The following is a 22949-nucleotide window of genomic DNA, read 5'->3' on the forward strand; positions in this document are numbered from 1 at the left end:
AGCCTGGAGCCATTTAGTGAATCTGTGAATATTTGAATCGATGACCTTTTTCTTTAGGTGAGGATGTAGTGGCCATGTGTTTATGTATGGCTCTGTGGCGTTGTTCAGCTTAGGGAAGAGCACAGTTGATAACGACAGCGTTTGCACTCGAGTCATCTGGTGCGTGTTTGTGTTTTGCCTGGCGTTTGGTTCCCTGCCCACAGGCTATGTGTGGAATGTGTCTGGAATGTGTCCCAGGACGTGTGTGTTTGCATGGTTCCGATTACACCCTGTTTTTGACCGGGCCTGAATGGTTTTCTTTTTTACTGAATGCCTGGCTAATTGAGAGTTCTGTGATATTTCTGCTTCATTGACAGACGTATACCTCGGTCAGATCGGTTAAATCTGTTTTTAATTTAAAGAGCCTCCGCAAGGTTGGCATTGAAACGAAATGCCACGGACATCTGGCGTCCACTGAAAATAATCGTGGAACCCTGCTGGATGACTTTAAGTACAAAAACAGTTTGTTCCCCACCACTCTTCACCATGGCCAGGCTTCAAGAATCCTTGATTTAGGAATCACCAATACACAAACGTGAAGCTTTAGATAAGGAGACCACAGATGATCAGTGGGTTTAGACCAGTGTCTTACAACCCACCTCCCAACCCCAGTTCCGATTTAACAAAGATCTGCCTGTACACATAGATCTATATTTGCTATAGTTACGTCCGTTTGCCTCCCACATCAATCAGATGTTACATGTACAACTGAATTGGACAATGTGACCCAAAATAGCATGCCTATTTATTTTGGTAGCACATGCACGACTGGGAAGAGGTGGGGAGGGAGGGGGTGATCAGCAGATCTACTCCCTATCTGATATACCTCCTTAAGGCCAAGAGAACAATTTGCTCTGTCCTGCTGCTGAGATAAGGCCGGGCCGCCGAAGACGAATGGACGTATTAAAATGCCAGGGCTTTGTGAAGGGAAGGGTCAACATATGTGCTCTGTTGACCCCTGGCTAAAGCCACTGATTGGAGGAAGCAGATTGCGGGGACATTTGAACAATGGATGAGTGGTCAGTGAAAAGATGTGGGGACTATCACAACTGTTCATATATGTAGGAGTCTCCTTTATTCACTCTCACACAGCCAGGCCCTCATGCTTTTGTGTTTCACACTGGCTCTTCGTTTACGGCCAAGCTTTTTGTGACCATTATGTAGAAAAGACCCCACTCACCAACTGCTCATTTTCTCAACTTGGATGTGCAGGAATTCTGACTACATCTGATATTTGGTCTTGTCTTGTTGTTTGGTCTGTTGTATATTAACCTTTGTAACTTTTGACTTTGAACTGTGATATCAAGATCAAGAATGGCGCAATACCATTGCAGGCTGCGGCGTGTTTTCATATTTTGCACATTGTTAACTATGAGTAGTTGTGGGGCTTTAGAGTATCCTCAGTTTTGTGTGGACTTTCAAAGAAAGTGAGTGCTTTGTCACAGTTGAGTGACAGTGTCCTACTTCCCGTGATACTTCCTGTCGTGACCCATATTCTAGTGTTTGTCCGTGCCTGACCCTTTGGTCTGTGGTCATGGCGGCCGTGAGAGTAACTCTTAGGCGCTGTGATGGAAACACAGAGGCTCCATTGAAGCGTTTCTGGGACAACGGGCAGAGGCGCAGGGCCCCGGGATTTCAGTCTCGCGCCCGGGTTTGGAACGAGAGAGAAGCAAATACAGACAGAAATGCACGAGAGGCCCCTGTCCTTACACACACACACACACACACACACACACACACACACACACGCACACACACACGCACACACACACACACACACACGCACACACACACACACACATTCACAGAAGCGCATGTGTGCACACATGGACAACTGCACAAAAAACGCAGGTCGCACAAGACCCCTGACTCGTGAACCCCGTGGAGCTGGTGAATGAGTGAGTGGCTGTCGCCCGCTGGTTTGAGCTACCTGTGGGAAATGCCAAGTGGGAGATTGATGAAATAAAAGCTTTCTCTTAATTAGCCCAGAGCCCTTTTTCAGTGCCTCGCTCCCTCTCTCTCTCTTCGCACACCGCCCGAGCTCATTGGGCCAAGGCCTCTGCGCTGGAGGAGGAGGAGGAGGAGGAGAGGGAGAAGGAGGAAGAGGTGTGGGGGGGGGGGGTGCAGGGCAGGGCTGCTGAGGAGGACGCTGTTTAGTCAGCAGTTTGGTGTACTGCACTTCCTGGCCAGGGACCACAGGAAGGGGCAGTCGTGCCGTGGCGTCATGACGGGACTTGCTGCTAGCGCCTGACGTCAGCACATGTGTCATGCTGTTTGACTGGCTGTCCTCTCACTAGTTACGTGCAGATCAAGAGTTTCAATCTCAGTGATTTGTTGTTGTTGCGGTTGTTGTTGTTTTTGTGAGCTTTCGAAGGTTAAGCCTTTAAATAAATGGCTGATTATCACAGATCTGTTGCAGAGATGGATACATACTGTATATGAATGGACAGGTTGCCACAGAAAGGCATCTAAAACATGAATGTAATCTCTGCCTGTGTGTGTCTGAGAATGTGGAGACACTGTGGCCTCATGTTTGGGTATGCTTGTCCACAGACTCCAGGGTCTACACAGACATCATGGGTCACGCCACAGAGCCAGGCCTGCCTGACCACTCCCCAGCCTGCCACCACACCTTTGGTCGCTCCGCAACCCTCGGGGGAACTCTGACCCGAACAGACAAGTATGTGACTTTAAAGCTTTATGCTGCAGTTAATGTATCACTGTGTGTGTGTGTGTGTGTGTGTGTGTGTGTGTGTGTGTGTGTGTGTGTGTGTGTGTGTGTGTGTGCGTGTGTGTGTGTGTGTGTGCCTATTTTTGGTGCCCACGTCTGTGAGTTTGTTAGATTTTAAACTCATAAATACAAGCTCATGAGGAGGTTATGTTTGACTGACAAAGGCCTGATCTACATCGAGATCTTCGTCATGTGCGATATCTACAGTATATTCAAGTTCAATTCTGTTTCAGTTTGATTCATTAACAATAGGCTTGCGCTAGCATCAGTACTGGTTTGGGAGGTGAGTTTACGTCTGCTCCCTGACCCTCTCCTCTGATCTCCTGTCCAGCCTGGTCCAGTCTCCGTGGCAGGAGAGCCCGCTGCTGTGCCGCCAGGCCTCCCTGCCCCCCCAGCGCTCCGGCACCACCGACTTCAGCCACCACCAGTCGTCGCCGCCGGGCCACCACCCTCACCCTGCCCCCAACGCCCACAGCTCTCCCCGGGGCAGCCAGCGCAGCCGCGCCGCCCGCTACGCCTCCTGCCGAAGCCCCGCGCGCAGCTTCGACGAGCACGACGGCCTGGCCACCCCCGCCGACCTGGGCCCCGCGTCGGGCCTCCTCCTGGTGGAGGCCACGCAGGGCCTGAGCGCGCAGCTGCACCAGCAGGCCCACCCGCCCGGCGTGCAGCTCCACCAGCAGCCCCTGCACCAGCCCCCGCTGCTCCCCGAGAAGAGGAGGGCGTCGGACGGGGAGCACTCGCTGGGCTCGGCCTCGCCGGCACTCAGCGGCTTCTCCAGCCCCCACAGCGGCAGCTCGCTCAGCATCCCCTTCCCCAGCGTGCTGCCCGAGATGCAGGCCCGCGGCACGCCGGGCACCTCCTCACCTCTCCCTGGTACACAGCCACACACTCTCACCTTCACCAACCCCACAGTAATCCTTTTTTAAATAGATTTTTGGGCTTTTGCCTTTATTCAGATAATCAGTGAAGCAAGTGGTAATGATGAGTTATGGTGGGATCGGGAGATGTGCACAGGATTCAAGTGTGGTAGCCACTTGCCACCACAGCTCTCCGGTTAATTGTGCTTTTGAATTGAATTTTCACAAAACCCTTTTTGCACAGCAGTGATGTGCAGTGTGAGTAAATTGATGATCAAGGTAAAAACACTGAGAGATAAGTGAAATGTGTGAGCTTACTTTCAGTTTGGAGTTGTAGTTTCAGTCTTCATAACATGGACATACATGCGATGCGCTCTGATATTTTCTCAGCTTCAGAGGGCAGCTTGCTTGCGGGAACCTGCGATGGTGTCATAGTATATAGGCATAGGACCCTTTTGTAGTGGTAGCTTGTTGAAGCCACATGTGGATGAAATTAAGATTAACACATGTGTATGAAATTAGGATTGGCTGTAGGTGCCTGGCTGTGCAATGCTGTGGTGATGATGAAATCTCTTGACTGCTTTCAGATGTGCTGGCAAGCAAACAAGTGACTGTGAAGTTTGTTCAGGATACATCCAAATTCTGGTATAAGCCTGACATCGCGCGGGACCAAGGTGAGACACTGGTCTTTTCACTTGTACTGGGACTTTCTGTATAGAGCAAAATGGCATGGAAGCTAAAACTGAGAGTAATGTTTATATATAACCAAAGAACTGGGGACCTTTGAACTCAAACACAATGCTTGAACGGAACTGATCAGCTTATCTTTGTCGCCCAATGTCTAGCCATTGCTGTCCTGAAGGACAAAGAACCGGGCTCTTTCATCGTGCGAGACAGCCACTCCTTCCGAGGAGCGTACGGATTGGCCATGAAGGTGGCCACACCCCCGCCCTCAGTCCTACAGCAGAGTAAGAAAGGTAGGCGTGGGCGGCAGAGGGGTCAGGGATGGGCTTTGGGAAGAGGGTCACCACACACACAGGCGTACAGTGGGTGACATTTTCCAGAACCTTCTCTACTCACAATGGGACTAGCCAGGGGAGCAAACTTACAGTATCTGGGGAATTGTTCAAGTGGCATGAAAGCCTTCTAACGTTACACGGAACCCCCTCATGAACCCATGGCCAGAAGTGGAATGTGATAGGTGAACCCACCATACACCCAGTCGCTCAGCCCATCCTATCACCAGCGCCCCCACCGCCACCACCCACTCAGGCCGAGGGCAGATATGGTATGCTTCCTGCGGCCAGGCTTTTGGAAGTCTTTGTGGGTTTTACAATGCAGCTCACCTAGCTTCAATCACGCTGCCTGAGTCAGTCAGATAACATTACACGTTTGCAAGATGGTGACGGCACGATGACAAAAAGAGGTCTTGAAATGATTAACTGCAACAAGTGGGGAAAAGGATTCAATTAGTTTTTTAGCTCATAAATCTGAATTTGCTGAAGTTCAACCTTGTCATTGAAGAGTGGTCGCTATTTATGACATATAGTATAACATGACCAATCTGTTAAGATTGTGTCAGAAGTAACCTGGAGACATATCATAATATAATATTATTTACATATTAATATTGAACTGAATTTTCTTTCTGAATACACTCATATCTACAATAAAAACATGTTTAGGTGAAATTTAGTTTTTATTTTACGCAAAAGGAATGTTATTATCATAAAATACATTTACTATTTATTCATTTAAAAAAATAAAGAAATGCTTTGGAGTTACCACACATTGTCCGGGAGGTTGAAAGGCCTGTTCATGGTGATAGCAACAGATCAGTTTCCTCTTCTCTCTCTCCCTTTCGGCCGGGTCAGAGGGGAACAGGAGGGAGCATTGGGTGCCCATTGTGTGCCACTGCCCAGCTGCTCTGCCCATAATGACCAGTCCAGTTCAGAGCTCACAGGCCCTTTGTTGACACTGGCCCCTCAAGCAGCACTACACAGGCTCCATGTCTTCTGAGTGCATACCCCACACACAGCTCACACCCTACACACCTGAAACTCTATCGCTGGCCTTTTGTCTGTGTGTGTGAGTGAGTGTGTGTGTGTTTTTTGGGGGGATAACTTTTTGAGAACTTTCCAAGGAAATCTTAAGCCTTTCAGACGACCCTTTGCCAAGTAACATATTGTTTATCTACGCTTTGCAACTTAAATGATGTAACCTTTTATGCATTTTATGTGTTTCAAATCCATTCATGTTCTTGTAAAGTTCAGATTCATGTTGCTTTTTTCCCACTGTTTGAATCACAAAAGCTAACTGAGCTTTGACATAAAAATATAGATATATGTGTTGACTCTCTCACCCCCACTTCTCTCAGGAGGAGATCTGTCCAATGAGCTTGTTCGTCACTTCCTCATTGAGTGTACTCAGAAAGGCGTGCGGCTGAAGGGCTGTCCCAATGAGCCCTACTTTGGTAAGTTCTCCACCTGTTACTCACCCAGTCTCCATTGCCTGAAGTTGTACTGATATGAGGATACATAGCCACAGCCACTGTTTGGCTGCACTCACCTATCATAGCACATGTTTTCTGAGGTCTCTGTGATGGTATTGCTAAAGAGAGCCCCCTTGTGGTCTGTTAGTGTCACTGTCACATTGGCTTGCTGTGTGTAGAGACCATAAACATATATAATAATATACAGTCAATGGTAGAGACCCCGTGGAGTGCAGACATTGAGCTGTTTTGCTATATATGGTTTGTAATGGCATACTCCAGGATCTAAGGTTGGTTGATATGGATTTTAGGTAGACGAGGGACATGTAGTTTGTGAACGCACAAGTGAACCACATGTGTGACCTATCTGTCCTTCAGGCAGTCTGACCGCCCTGGTGTGCCAGCACTCCATCACGCCCCTGGCTCTGCCCTGCAAGCTCATCATCCCGGACAGAGGTGAGAGGTCAACCCCATTAGCGCTGCTCGATGGCAGACACACGTGATTGTGGGAGAGCAAATAAACAGGCCAGGGTCCCAAAGGATTCATGGCTCTGAGTCCAGAGCACACATTCAAGCTCTGGGCTTTCAGTAAAAAGAAAAAGAGTTTTGTCTAGTGCACAGATTATGCTGGTTGAATTTTGAAAAAATTGTCTTAATAGTGTTAATAGTTATATAATTATTCATATTTTATTCCACTAATGTCAAAGAATTTATCACTATGTTGTATCGTATCACTATAAACAAACGTCCCTTGAAGAGAGAAAAGAGCTGGAAACTGAAAAGAAATTATTGCATGTACTTTAAAATGTGTAATGAGCCACCAACACATCCATGAAACACATGTATCTCCATGGTTTTTTTCTGTCTTGTTTAACTCAGAGCCATATAGATAGAGAGTTGCGACATCTCCATTGACGCTAATGTTCCATTTTTTTCCAACAATGGCGGCTAATGGAAGCCTCAAATAGTTCCCAGAAGTTAACAATTAATAATAGCAGCAGTGCAGTTACAGCACTATAGACTGTTTGTAGCCAACATTTCAGACTCAGATTTACATTATTGGCTCATCCGAATAATAATAACAGTGATAACAGTAATAGTAGTAAAGTAATAATATGAATAACCTAATTATAATAACTATTTATGTATCGACTATGCTCCGTTTTTATCAGTTCCTTATCAAATAGGCTAAATTAAAAGAGGCTAAAGCCCAATAAATTTGCCACACATAATAACCTAATACAAGATAAACCTTGCCTATCCCATTTCAATTCAATTAGGCAGCACTAGGCTACACCACGAACAAGCTGTCATTAAGTTTTTGGGTTTGTGTTTGTAGCTACAACTTTTATGACGTGATGTGTCTTGGGCATTTATAGCTTATCATCATGTCAACATTGTAACGTTATGCGCAATGCTCATCTAGGCTATGGAAGTGGTTTAATTTTAAAAAGGGCAGCAAAAGTGGGATAAAGGGCAACTGCTTCCCCAAAACAGTTCCTCCATAACTGTGGATTTAATCGTTTGATATGTGGATAACTCAGTGGACTAAACACATAAAAGGTAAGATTTTGTTATCACAAAGCTAGCTGGTTAGTTAAATATGGTGAAGCATATTTAAAGCCACTTTGTACTTGCAGCAGTGAAGCTGAGTTTGTTGTTAACATTGGTAACGTAAACGTTTCTTCAGTTAGGAGCAGGGCTGGGTTTTTTTTTTTTTTAATTATTATTTTGCATTCATTTTCATTGGCAAAAGCTAGCCTAATATGCATGAGAACCTATTTGAGGGAGCTGCAGCTGTTAGCTTCAGCACGGTCATAGTAACACAGCAGGGCACACTAGCCCAGTGATGAAAGATCGTGTAAAATCCCCACAAGTTTCAAACCAAGCTTGCGCTCATATGATGCATGATCACTGATCAAATTGCTATTTTCTGACACGATGCACAACCATTCCCAGGAGCTCACCCGTCTGAATAAGCTCTTTAGCCTAGCATCTTAATGCTGTTCACAGCACGGTGAATGACAAACGATGACTAGCTGCTAAATGATGTTCATGTTTATGAGTTCATAGCCTGATTATTTATCGAAGGACTTACATGTCACGTTTTATATTTTATTATGATCACTCGCATTACCATGGGGTTAGTGTGTAGGTAATGCCACGGTTAACTTAACATGCCCACCAATACACTGGAGTTAAAAAAAACTTTTTTTTATTCTCCCGCGACGATAGGCTCATTAGCTCAGATCAGTGACTAGGCTACCAGAGAAAACGCTGGGGAGAAAACTCAAAACAAGTTAATGTTAGACTAGCTGTGTTACAGTTTCTAGTTGCAAAATCAAAATTTCACTGGAGCTCCATGCCCTTTTGTAGGCTACAGTCTCAAAAAAACTGTTTACAGCTTTTCGAGTTACGCACAAGGTCATTTTTTTATAACAATAACGTTAATTTAGATACACTTGGGTGGGTGCAAAGCGTTTTCTAAAGAATCTCCCGTCTTGGTTTTGTACAGAAATTAGGCCTAATATTAAGTGACACATACGTAAAAGGGAGAAAAAATGTCACCTTCCGATATTTAGCAGGCTAAGATATAAGGTCTGGAATTTAATTTAATATTGTTGTAATGGTAGGATAACTAGACAGTTTACACAACAAATACACTGTGTTATAAATATTGTATATCAATGCATTTATTGACTGTCAATTACCCAAAATCGTGTCTCTGTCTATTATTGAACAGTAGCCTATTTAATGCATTCTAATCCATTGTCAATCGCTTCCGGGAACTATATGAAGGCTACATGAACCACGTGACCTTAACGAATTTTGAACACCCAACTCTCTATCTATAAGGCTCTGGTTTAACTGTCTGATGTGACTCTCACTCCCGCTCCGGCCCACCCCATGCAGATCCCCTGGAGGACGTAGTAGAGACCACAACCCAGTCCATCACCAACTCCGCCACAGAGCTCCTCAAGCAAGGGGCAGGTAGGTGTCCCCTTACACCACCACTTACTACACTCCCACAGTCAACTCTCTCTGGACAGTCCAGCAACACTCATGACTTAGTGCTGTTTCTTGAGTCAGTGATAAGAGCTTAGTGTCCGTCCCGTGTGAGCTTGTCAGTTGTTGTCTGTGCTGGAGCAATCAGCTGTGTTTGTTGTGTGGTTCCCCAGCGTGCAACGTGTGGTTCCTGGGCTCGGTGGAGATGGAGTCTCTGACGGGCGGCCAGGCGGTGCAGAAGGCCACGGGGGAGGTGCTCAGCATGAGCCCGCTGCCAACCTCCACTGTGGTGCACTTCAAAGTGTCCTCCCAGGGCATCACGCTCACTGACAATCAGAGGAAGTGAGTCACGCAACACACACACACACACACACACACACACACACACACACACCAGCATTTCTGCTTGAAAAATGCCGGTCTACATACCCCCATACGCTTACATACCCCAACACACACACACACACAGGAGCTAAGAGAGACCAAAATTTGGATTTTAGTGGCGTTTAGAGACGGTAGTTCTCAAACTCAAATGTAGATGCAGATACAGACAGATGTAAATATACCTACAACATTATATTTCCCATAGATTTGATATACTTTGATAAGTGTTCTAATGACTTGTCTCATCTGTTTTCAGACTGTTCTTTAGGAGACACTATGCAGTGAACACAGTGATATTCTGTGCTCTGGACCCCCAAGACAGAAAGTGAGTGCATGCCTACTGACCCTCATGCTTTCAAAAACAAATGAGCTTGTCGGGAAAAGAGGAAACATAATTGGTGCATGGCCAAAAAGCATGTGTAACAGTGTGCTAAAATGGATATTTTAAAACGGATAGTTCCGGTCCTTAATTATGATTGGTTGAATTTTGTGCGATGCCGATGTAGCACCCAGCATAACCTTTCACATTGGCCATATTTGGTTCTGTATTACTGCACTACCACAAATTGATACAAAAGTTAGTTGCTGTGTCTCAATGTTGCTTGGCAACCATTCTGATAGAGGGAGTATATTTTTTGGTGGACGACTGATTATCTATGAATAAATCATTTGTGAAATCTTCCCAGGTATATTTAGTAACCGTTTTAGAAAAGCAATAAGCTACTCTAGTCCGTAGGTAGAGTGATGTTAGAACAGCTAAGGGGGGTTTAGGCATGACACGCACAACACCCCATAGCTGTGCTAAAATCCCTGTAACCTATGGCCTCTTCGGGGCTTATTGCTTAAACACAAATGGCTGTCCCACTGTATGTGGTGATGGGAGTAGATCAAATGTCCACAGCCCAGTGTTGGCCTGAATGACTGCATATACTGACTGATGTTGCTCCTGCCTTTCAGGTGGAAAAGAGATGGCTGTGCTTCAGCAAGGTGAGTTCTTTAACCATGATTTAGTAATTCATATTCACATGGCATCTATGAGGAAAGACCAACACATGATTAGATGCACTCCATGGAGTGAATATTATATACCGTGTTTTGATATACAGTGCTGGCCAAAAGTATTGGCACCCATGCTAAAGTTGACTGAAAAGAGGAATATAAAATCATCTTTTGGAAATTGATCTCAATGCCTTAAGTGAAAAATGAGGAAATATCTAACCTTTAAGGACAACAATTTTCTTAGTGAATGAATAATGTATCATAAATAAATAAATGTTCTTCCTTAAAATACAGGGGTCATAAGTACCTTGGCCTTTTGAATTAAAATAGCCCCACATCATCACATACCCTTCACCATACCTACAGATTGGCATGGGTGTCATTTCAGTTAGCCTATTAGCTGGTTTGATTTGCATTGAGCTCAATGAGCAACTGAAATAACACCCATGTCAATCTCTATGTATGGTGAAGGGTATGTGATGATGTGGGGCTATTTTAATTCCAAAGGCCAAGGTAATTTTATCAGGATGCACAGTATTCTGGATCCATGAAATAACTGGCCTTTAAAAATAAAAATCTGCCTGTCTCTATGGGAATTTAACATAGGGGTGCCAATTCTTATGACCCCTGTATTTTAAGGAAGAACATTTATTTATTTATGATACATTATTCATTCACTAAGAAAATTGGTGTCCTTAAAGGTTAGATATTTCCTCATTTTTCACTTAAGGCATTGAGATCAATTTCCAAAAGATGATTTTATATTCCTCTTTTCAGTCAACTTTAGCATGGGTGCCAATACTTTTGGCCAGCACTGTATCCATCTAGAATGTGTTTCAATTAATTTGAAGCGTTACAATGGCCTTCTCTCCTGACCTCTACCTGACCTCTACCTGTGTTGCAGGATATTTGGCTTTGTGGCGAGGAAGACAGGAAGTGCCATGGACAATGTGTGCCACCTGTTTGCTGAGCACGACCCGGAGCAACCAGCTAGTGCCATCGTCAACTTTGTGTCCAAGGTCATGATTGGTTCCCAGAAGAACTAGTGTGGTCACCTGAGTGCATATGAAAGGGGTCATCAGGGGCTGAAAGTGGTTATTTATGCTTTTCCCTGGGAAATGACAGCCAGTGGCCATGCGTGGCCTATGAAAAGCATGCAAGAGTGGAGGCCAGTTGCCATAGTTATACAGTATGGGAGAGCTTTTTGTTGTGTAAACAAGACTTTGATCTTGGCAAAACCGACACAAGCTGTACTTTAAAATTAGGGACCCATAATCATGTATGTATATTTATGTATTAGTATGTTATGAAATCCATATTTATTTTACTATGATCATTTCCAAACCATTTCCAAGTGTTGTTTTTTTCTAAAGTCTAAAACTGTACGTACATGTGAATTAACTCTGACTATTTGAAGCTATATCAGATAGCCACCAGAAAACGTAATGATACTATAAGAAACGGAGTGTAAATTACTATATGCTGTGATATAAAAAACAGTCCATTCTAAAGAGTCAGTGAAATTTTCAACTAAGATGCATATGTGCTGTTTTTTGGTGAACGTATATGAAGTAGCCTACTACTTCAATGTAGGCATACAAGAGACATTTTACCATTTTCGTTGTGTATGGCTTCTTATCTCTGGGTACTCTTAAGGCGTCACTGACAGAATTTGCGGTCAACCAAAGTTGTTTCAAAAACAAAGTTAGTATTGTTCCAGAACGGGCTCCAATGCTCTTACAGCATGTATATGCTCAACTCCACAGCGAGCAAAGCTAGAGGTTAGGCTCCCCTTAATCTATGCAAAGGATGTAAATAAAAACATTGAAATTGAGCTACAACTGGCTAAATATATATGCACATCTCTTTTATGATTTGAGTTTCTATATTTTTGCCCAAGTATTTCTTGTTGAGAAGCTTTTGAGATGTGATTAAAGGACACGAATATCATAGCAATTTAACAACACAAGTCTATTTTTGTATGTCAACCCTGATATATGTATATGTATTTATGATTAGATGAAATTATATTGTCCATGAATACACCCAAACCATGATGCTCAATTATATGCTATTAGTCACAGAATTATGGATTCAAACTTAATATTTTGAAGATTTAATCTTGACACCGGCAAGTTTTTGTAATGTGAGTTCATTCTCTTTAAGCATTTTATCTAATAATTTGCTAAAGTTATATTATTTCTTGTATTATTTTAACAACGTACCTTACAAAGAGCCTGTGTTCAGAAGATGAAAATATTACGACTGTAGAGACGGCATCATTTGCATCAGTTTAGTTTTATATATAGAATTATCTAGTGGAGTATACAGCATGGGGATCAAAACGTCTTGTTCTGAAATGCTAGCAACATACATGTATCATGTATACTGATAAAATGCTTGAGTATTCCAAGCTAGTTATGGTGTTATGTGTCATATTTCAGTGCTGTTTCACTGAGGCATATGGCTGGTATGTTGCTGTAAAGAAAATGTGCTGAACAGACATTTGGACACTGAGCTTTTAGCAACTTGGTCTCAAACTATGTTAAAAAAAATATATTCTCATGAATGATATACTTGTGACTTATGGGACCATAGAGAAGTATGGCGTTGACTATGAATGCGTATATTCATGGAATTTGATATTTGTTAAGATTCTTTATTCTATGAACTTGCAGCTCAGTTGCCAGAGGACACTGTATTGTATTTTCTATGTGTGTTTCTTGATCTCCATGAACTGTGGCCAACCACTCGATATAAGTGGCATTATAAGATATGGATGTAAATAAATAAAAAGGGATGTCATAAGCATGACCTTTCCATGTTGTGTGGTCTTTATGCAATTTGTTTTCAACTTGTTACGCTTGATTCAATATGGTCTTTTACCTCTGCAACACAATGCATTAGTTCAGAAAAACTGAAAAATGTTGCTACAGTAACTTTATTTGGAAATGTCCATTGCCAAGCTTATCATTCATGCTTTTAAAAACAACCTTGAAATCAGAGTTATTTTGTCAGGAAAAGGGGAAGCTGAAAGCTCTGAAACCAGATGTGTTGGATATTAAATGGGTTTGAAATGAAAGGGTGAAAGAGGGATGCTCTTGAATAAGTGATTTTGGGAATTACAACCAGTTCAAATCAGTCTGTGTGCAGCACTGTGAAGGAGGAAATGACAGCTTAGTTTGAGATGGCGGTTGGGGATTAATTAAAGCCTACTGAACATAGCCATTTATACCCAGTAAGCCACAAAAATGTTGGCTCAATTCAGAAGTTTTTTACAGAAATATGTTCTTCTCATGATCCTCAGGGAACCTATAGACTCAATATCAATGTTAGACTTTATAGAATAAAGACAGTGCTGTTGTTTTGTTGTGAATATGTAATATATCTAATTAGTCATGTTAATTGTTTTATCACCAAATACTATTAAGATTAGCTTCTATACCTAACACTTCTTCAGACTGAGATGAATCTCAATTTGTATAGGCCTATAATACTGTGCCTAACATTTATACTTCGTACTATTTATGCTTGGTATAAACAGAAATAGTAACTCCACATGCACTTAGCTATTGGGATGGTTGGCTCAGTTTTCCATGAGGAGTCCTGGTCTTGCTAATCCTACCAGCAGGTGGCAGTATTTGCACACAGAACATGTGAGGGGACTCTGAACAGATGGAGTGCTATGGAGTAGGCCTAGTGTGGGGAACAGAGGGAGTGCTATGGAGTAGGCCTAGTGTGGGGAACAGAGGGAGAGCTATGGAGTAGGCCTAGTGTGGGGAACAGAGATATAAGGAGTTGTGTGTGTAAATCTGAACTCTTCATTTGAAGAGTTTGGTTCCAAAACGCTAATCCATTTGTGAAAACATTAATAAGTCATGTTATTTAAGTGTGTATTTCAGGTAATATCAATAAAATTGCAGTTCTGTTGTTTTGATTGAGTAGATAAATCAAATAATACCCAATTACATTTCCACTGAAATTACTTGGAAAACAAAATTAAAATAAATGATTTATGAAAATTCATTAAAATTGAGGTTATAGCATTTTGGAACCAAACTCTTAATATACACCCCTGGCAAATATTGATTTAATGTTGATTTTTGCTTCATCAAGATGTTTGTTCTGACTGAAAATGACACTGTCACATGCCAAAAGGTTGTAAGACAATGTGGGAGAAATATGGAATCAAAAAAGAAGCATTTTCATCTTTTTTAACTTTTTTATGAAAAATGGTATGGTGACCTTCTCAAAGTAAACGGTAACACTAAAACAAGGGATTGCATTAAGATTCTGAAGGAAAAGATCAGGCAGTGTGCCGAGAGACCTACCCCAATAGACGTCATTGGACCATTACACCACATAATGATCCAAAATATACAGCCAAACAAGGCAAGAAATGGTTAGCAGAGAACAATATCAACATTTTAGAGTGGGCCAGCCAGAGTCCAAACCTTAATCTGTCAAAAAAGTGAGCACATGGGCCAGAGTGATGGCAGAGAATCGTTCCTGCCTCAAACCCCAGATTGCTGCTAAAAAGGTGTGGTCTAGAATCATTGTGGAGACATGGAGAGGCTTGGTAGGTATTATAAGAACCATTTTGAGAGCTGTTTCTACTGATTATTTAAAAAGGGTGAAAATGAATAATTTTGTTCATTCCATTTTTCATAAAAATGTTTAAAAAGATAAAAACGCTTCTTTTTTTTATTCCAAGTTTCTACCACATTGTCTTACAACCTTTAGTCATGTGGCTGTGTCATTTTCAGTCAGAACAAACATCTTTGTTAAGAGAAAATCAACATTAAATCAATATTTGCCAGGGGTATGAATAATTGCATTCTTAACTGTACACACACACACACACACACACACACACACACACACACACACACACATACATATATTTTACATACATACATACATACATACATACATACATACATACATACATAAAATACATTCAAGAATGCTCTCCCAGTCTTTGTCTCTCTCTTTACTCTCTCCTCTCTCTCTCTCTCTCTCTCTCCCTCACTCAGGCAGGTGGTGAAAGTGAAGAATTCCCGGGGAGGGCCGAACGGAAACCCAGGGCCAGGTGTGTGGTTGTAGGACACAGAGTCTCCTCGTGGTCCTCCCTCTTATTTAGCCTGGCCTGAACATCCGGAGAAAAGAGACAGGGGAAACTCCAGAAAGCCCCAGACAAAGCCGCTAAGCACCGTGGAATGTGGCAGATGAGGGGAGTCTGAGCTTCTCAAATCCTGCTGACTCCAGGATACTCCAAGACTAATAAATGGTTGCCCAATAGGCTATATTGCTGTATGCTATATTAAATCGCAAAATGTGTTGTTAATTTTTTTAAACTCTATTCTGGCTACAAATTCAACTATACTGAAATATTTGAATTTCTATCATTTCCTGCCCCTTGCTGAGGCTGTGGGCGATGGAGTCTAGCCCCTGATATAGAGGCGCATCAAGCTCCATGAACTGGCTTTGTCCATTAGCAACTGTGCAGTGAGAATATTGCCATTTCATGGCACAAAGCAGGGAGCAATCAAGCGTCAATGGTTTGAATAATGAGGGCATGTGACAATTACGTCAATCAGCTGATCACAATGTTTGGACCCCTATGTTAATAAAGTTTGCGTGGAGCTCATGTGGATTCTTCTACAATGGAGCGCATTTCCAATCATGAATGAAGATTGTTTGCATGAAATGAAATAGTAAAAGTGTTGTGGAAAAGGACATGCTCTGAGGGAAGTCATTTCTACATGGAAGTTGGGTGTCTGAATGTGAACATACCCCTGCATTCCACTGACCCACTTCAAATGTTGTTCAATCTTTATGTCTTGAAATTGAATGAAGTTATTGAAATAACTTTAGGCAGAGACTTTCTAATGAGGAGACACAGCACTCAAAAAATCCTCCATAGAAATGCATGGGGCTAGTTTGTAACGCCAATGTGGCCATTGTCTACACATATCCCACCCCTTCCTCGGCAAAACGTCGACATGTGAATACATTGAGCCAATCATGTGGTGTGATGTGAATACATTGAGCCAATCATATGGTGTGTTGTGAAGACATCTTCCCAATCATGTGTTGTGAACTCGCCGCTGGAGCAAGATTGGTGTCTTTAAGCCTTGCGCACGCGCATTTCTGCTGAATAGGATGCCCGACGAGTACCCAAAAAGCGTTGCTATATGGCCGCCGAGTGGAGGGACTTGCCTAAAAGGACTTTGCTTTAGGCCATACATGTTAGAAGCAACATTGGCCAACAATACAATTTAGGCTCCTACTGTTAATAGAGGGATTTATGGTGAAGGATATCCTCATGGTTGTGAATCATCGATACGGCTGATTCCATTTTCCATTAATTCTTGATATGGCAGCATTACTCTTAACTTCTGTTCCCAAATTCCTGAAAGGATCATAACATCTTTTACAACCCTTGCTTCTGGCATGACACCCCCATTCCACTGCATGAGCAGCTCTATATGTGTACAGCGTTTCCGTGGAGATCCTGATTCTCATGGCGACAGCCTTTCTGGCATTCGCCTAACAAAAAGCTACAGTTCCCCTTAAAAGCCCTGGTGCCATTGGTGTCTGGCTAGATAATGGGATGGAAATGAGGTCCTGTATCATTCCTCCTTCCTGGGGCAGTGGGGACACTGGTGTATATGGAATGGCCTCCACTCCACTCCAAGCACCCCCCCCCCCCCCCATCCTTCGAGTAATTTCACAAGTTCACATCAGGTCCTCGGCTCCAACAGCATTCATTACAATGAGATGCCAGTGTGAGGGCCAACTGCGAAACTGCGAGTCACCCCCCCCCCCCCCCACACACACACACTACCCACCTCCTTGTGTATGCGCTCCGGAGGACGTTAGTGGACGCTAATTGGGTTTGACTGTTGCACATTCACCCACAGCAGGCTTTGTCTTGTCTCCTGAACAGTTCTGCAGGTTCACCCAAGGTCTTGCCAAAGGCCTATGCCAAAGGCTGCGCCACTGTAGTGTCAAGAGTAATGTTGCACAGCTGTGTCATGGCCATTAGCGCGGACAGAGCCTCACCCTATTCACAAGCTTTAATTGGGAGAGCAGAAAATATCCCTCTCTGCTTAATTTGGATAATTGCATAATGCCAAGCTTTGTTTGTGTTTATTCTCCGCCGCCCAACACCCAGTTCCTGGTCCAGGTCATTTTGGAGCTCACTCTGTGTGTGTGTGTGTGTGTGTGTGTGCTTATTTTCACCATCAACTTTCAGTGTTGTCATTCACTGACCTGTTGTTCATGTCTGTCCGTTCAACGGTCTGTAGGTTGGTAGTGTACATCCATCTTGTGGTGGTGGGAATGCTTTGGAAATACAACCTGTGGCTGGGATTGGTAATGCAGTGAGAATGAAATGATACATTTGCTGATACACATGCTGATGTCTTGAGCAACACATCTCTCATTGCCCAATGGGCATTTCATCTCCATTCAATACTTACATTCCAGTCTACCCCACAATAACTCCTCATACTAAAATACCATAGATTAAAACAGCAAACTATGGGGCAAATAACCATATGTAGTCACTTCCGCACACATTGAAAATGCCCTCCCCCTGCCTCCATTTGGAGTTGTAGAGTCATGTGGTTTTCTCTCAGCCAATCAGGGAAGATCAAGCTATCTTACAATTATTGACATCACAGCATCTGACCAATCAGCAGTGGACTGCAGCACCTCAAACACAGCAATCTGGCAGAAATCAGATATTTTGGGTTTTTGAACTTGGCTTCTCCCACAGCTATCATAATATCATCATAACTAAACATGGTAAGTTGATGTAATTCACAATTTATTTGGTTGAATAGTTGTGTTAAAGATTGAGATTGTTGTTATTTGCATAGCATTTTTAAAAATTAGCTTAATGTTTGGCTAAAAACTAAATGCACCATATTTGATCATATGCCACGTTCACCTAGCATGAATGAAGACTAGCATGAATGGCACAAGTGTCCATTTTTAGACATATGCCTTATGTATGTATCTTTTTAATATAATTAAATGGCATACACAGGTGGTTATTGTTAGTGTGAGACCTAGTACTGTGTGAATTGATTTTAATGATTCAATACTGGTGAGTGATAAAACACAATTATGAACAAATATAAGTGGTACTAACAGTAATTATAATTGTATTTTATGTTTTTAGTGTTTTTATATTTTCTATGCCAATACTCTTTTTCCAGTAGATCTACATTACTGTTACTGTTTTTCTTAACAAATTAATCAGAGTTAGCTTATCAGCTGTCTGCTCGGCTCTTTTATGGGAAGAGGGATACCATTGTTGTTCCCGTAAACCCTGCCATCAGCGATGATGATGATAGCTCAGAGGAAGAAGATAATGATGTGGCAGATCCCGACTTCATTCCATCCACCGAAAACCTGGACATTGATGGCCCTTCTGCTAAAAGGAAGTGCAAGCGACCTGCAGTTGAGGTGCTTGTAGATGAGGACCTGGGCGAAAATGAGGACCTGGACGGAAATTATGAAAATCAAGAGCCGGCACCAACAGCAAAGAGGTCCACCAACAAAAAGAAGCCAGAACCCCGGCAAACCCTCTGGAAGAAGGTTGACCTGGACAACCCACCCCTGCCTGAATACCAGCACATTCCCCCTGACTTCATCCAAAGTCCCTTTGATTATTTCAGCAGGTACTTCAGTCGTGAAGTAATCTCACACATTACATACCAAACAAACTTATATGCAACCCAGATAAACATCAACACCACTGAAGAACTTCAGGATCCTGAACTGGACCGACACAAGAGACGAAATGAGTTCATTTTGCAGTGTTCCTAAATGGTCAATGACAGTGGCCAGTATTTGTACCTAGGGAGAAATTTTTTTTTCTAGTTTTTACAAATGCACTTTAAAAAAAAAAAAAACTTGAAAGAATGTGTTGTATTTTTAACCATGATCTTCGTGGCTGCTGATATTTTATTTGTTGTTTATAATTATTTTGTATTCATCAAGTATTTATGATTTACTATTTTTTTCTTTGATCAATTATAGTTTATTTCACACATTATTATTTATTTACAATTTCTATGACAATTTTATTATTTATTTATAAATTTGATTATATTTTTATTAATATTTTGACTGTTACTGTTGTAACAAGTGGGGTTGTTATCGGTTCCAGAAACGGTTCTGAACTTAACGTTGTGTGTGTGTGTATTTGTTGAATATGTCAGTCCAGTGTTTTTCTTGTATGACAGTCAAGCCAGTATCAGTACCTCAAGACAGAGATCTCTCTAAATTCATTTGTGATTTGCACCCCCCCCCCCCCCACCCCCCGGTAAAAAATGAAAATGCAATATTATTCTGCTTTAATCGCCCCTATCTTCAGTTAAGATGTTCAGAACTGCACCAAATTTTATGTGTATGATTGACCTGGCATTCTCTGGGGGTATGCCAAGTTTCGTAGAATTTCATCAATGGGGGGGTCTAAAAAAAATTAGGTTATGTGTACATTTAGTGACTGTACACTCATTGGCCTGTAGATGGCGGTGCACACATATACACATGCACACACACACAGGCACCCACATACTATCGGTATTAGAACGGCCGATACATAATTACAAATTCAGTAGGATTAAAAGAAAGCCATAATAAATATTCATCACCATCATCATGGCTGCATTTCCAGTATTGGCGATAAGTAGTCGTTTGTCCACTAGATGGCGCATCGTTGCAGTGAGACGTAATTTTGTTGGAAGTTAAAAGGGTTGAAAAAAACAATGGACGCTTACAAGGACTGTAATTTACCGCAGAGAACGTCTAATAAGGATAGGACGATGTTCACATGAAATGTAATTCCCATTTCTTCTTGAAGCCGACATAAATCTGAGGATGTTTATCGGACATGCTTGGTTTTTACTGCAGGTACGTTAATCTTATAATATCAATAAGGACCTAGGTAATGTTACCGTTAGCGTTGGTTGAGTGATGGAGGCCAATTTGATTGATTGCATTTGTAGAAAACTAGAAATGCGGATATACCAAGCAAATTGATAGCAGCACTGTAATTGTATCTTTCGACTGTCATTTGTTGCACGTGCTACAAAAATCATTCTGTGCAATGGAAGATTTACCAACGTTACCGATACAGTTTTGCCTATACATGCGTGAGACTAAGACGCCTGTTTATTTCGTTTTAAGTGCGTGCAGGGTGTGTGAGAGGGGGAATCGATGTGCTTTGATTCCAGCTTGGTAGTTGTAGTCTGTGAAATTAAAAAGCACGTGTGTGTGAAGTATCCAAACAATGACACCATCATTTCATTATGGTTGCTTTAGCAACACACCTTAAGCTACTGTGTAGTGTCCCATTTAGAAGTGGCTACTTCATTCGCGCTTTCCTTAACTCATGGAGCTGCATTAATTTTATTACAACTTTTCGCCACAATATGGCAGTTTAAGTCCGCTTGATACTGTAAGGCGTAAGCCATTGGTTTCCAAAGGAGATTTTATTTGTGTCGCCAGCATAGCCTATTGACAATTTATGTTGTAAATAGGCCTACCTTATAAGCCTACCTGTAGCTTAGGGAAGCTAACAGCTTTCTATTAGGATCTAGTTTGTTAGTTACAGTTTTGTCATAACTCCCTGATGCATTTTTGCATTTAGAATAGCCAGAGCGTGGATATCTCAATCGGAAAATTAAACAATATCGGGTGCCATGGACTAGGCTGGGTGAACCCAGCCTGATCTGCCCGCTATTTATTTTTTGATTTCTTAAAAGATTGAGCTTGGTCTGGTGAAAGCCAGACTAGCCATGGACCTCAATTACACAATGCAAGGGAACATGAATCAGCCTTTATTTGCACGAACAATAACGGACAACAGTTCTTCAACTTTGGCCCGTTAAAATGTGTATGAACAGCGACGCATTTCATCAAGGCCCATTTGGACATGTCAGTTATTTGCACCACTGGTTACATGTAAAACAGCATTTCATTTCAGACTACTGTTACTTAATTTGTGCATTAACAATAACGTTTCAGACTACTGTTACTTAATTTGTGCATTGACAATGAAGTATTACATGAACTAAAGATGACTAAAATCTTATGTAGAAGAAACATTCACAAAAAATCCATCCATCCAAAAATGACCTTTGTTTTTGATAGCTGTTGAAAACGGCATGGAACTGACAGAGATGTTTTTGTTCATAAACAAACAAACAAACAAACAAACAAATAAATACATAAATAACATTATGCTGATACCTTTTGCTTTTCCCAAATACAATGTAGCCTACAGGTGTAAATGACCTTTCATCAATCAGTTGCAATGGATGAACTGTGATGAACTGCCCTACTTGTGATTGTTTAGAGATTTTAAAGGTTTTATAACAATGCTACATCTTCTTTGGCTATTCCACAATCTATTCAACTTTTCAGCACCAGTAGGCTACTTTCTGTGCAGCCGCACACACACACTCAGGCATGCCAAACAAGCATACACAAAAGTTTCAAGAGTGGGGGATGGAGTAAAATATGGAGACAAATTGAAGTGTGATTTATTTTCGCGGAACGGCTGTACAGGACTGAGCGGCGGTCATATTTTGTACCGCTATGCGGTACATCTAGTTTTACCCTAGACAGGCAAGGACACATATATGGTAACTTCATTGACCTTGATTTGCTACGCAAAGATGAAAAATATTGATAACATTATTTTTTTTTTAAATGTCCTGAAACATCCCCCATTAACTTTCTGAGGTTAAAATTTAGAATTTCCAAAGATTTCAATGAGTGCCCTGTAAAGGGTTAAAGTTTTGGGGGAAAAAAAGGAATGTGTGCTACATGAAAGTATTTGAAGATTCAATTCTTGGTATGGCAGCAATGTGTGCACAAGACAACAGGTCCTGGGAGCCATGGCCTCGAAAAGGTATGTTGATTTGACGTTGAGAAAGAGGTCCTTCATTCCTTACATTCTCTCGATAACATATACATTTAAGGTCTTGAAATGATGAGACTGGACCCACATGAACAGCATACAGTATGTAGGCCAGAGAGAATGACATTCATCAGAACTAGAGACACCACATGCTATTGAACACAAAGTTACTGTATTCTTCAAAGCTATACTAAGCTATCACTCACTTTTTTCCACTCTGCTGGAACCCTGATTGTACAGTTGTGGGACACAGACACAGTGTGTGTGTGTGTGTGTCTGTGTCTGTGTTTATGTATGCATGTGTGTGTGTGTGTGTGTGTGTGTGTGAGTATGTGTGTGTGTGTTTGTGTGTGTGTGTGTGTGTGTGTGAATGTATGTGTGTGTGTGTGTGTGTGTGTGTGTGTGTGTGTAAGTGTGTGTGTGTTGGGGGGTCTGCCCCACTCTGAATGAGCCCCATTCACTCCCAGTCCTGGTGCGCTCCTCAGCCAGCACTGC

At 42.1% G+C, this 22949-nt stretch overlaps 1 protein-coding gene across 2 annotated transcripts in view; it reads left to right on the forward strand.

The window, feature by feature from the left end:
* tns3 (tensin 3) overlaps window positions 1–13318 on the forward strand; it is a 46795-nt gene extending 33477 nt beyond the window's left edge. For both annotated transcript variants that reach the window (XM_076293558.1, XM_076293559.1), the window contains exons 17-27: window positions 2593–2719; window positions 3102–3643; window positions 4215–4301; window positions 4473–4604; window positions 6005–6100; window positions 6497–6574; window positions 9032–9109; window positions 9298–9466; window positions 9765–9833; window positions 10466–10495; window positions 11412–13318. In XM_076293558.1, coding sequence (XP_076149673.1) covers window positions 2593–2719; window positions 3102–3643; window positions 4215–4301; window positions 4473–4604; window positions 6005–6100; window positions 6497–6574; window positions 9032–9109; window positions 9298–9466; window positions 9765–9833; window positions 10466–10495; window positions 11412–11553 — 1550 coding nt within the window. In that variant the 3' untranslated portion in view covers window positions 11554–13318. The remainder of the gene's footprint in view (window positions 1–2592; window positions 2720–3101; window positions 3644–4214; window positions 4302–4472; window positions 4605–6004; window positions 6101–6496; window positions 6575–9031; window positions 9110–9297; window positions 9467–9764; window positions 9834–10465; window positions 10496–11411) is intronic.
* Window positions 13319–22949: the final 9631 nt, after the last annotated feature.

The sequence above is a fragment of the Alosa pseudoharengus genome, unplaced genomic scaffold, assembly GCF_046254945.1.
Source record: "Alosa pseudoharengus isolate Yale_2024_CS ecotype anadromous, Long Island Sound unplaced genomic scaffold, YU_APseudo_1.1 YU_APseudo_1.1_scf_2, whole genome shotgun sequence".
Taxonomy (NCBI): Eukaryota; Metazoa; Chordata; class Actinopteri; order Clupeiformes; family Clupeidae; genus Alosa; species Alosa pseudoharengus.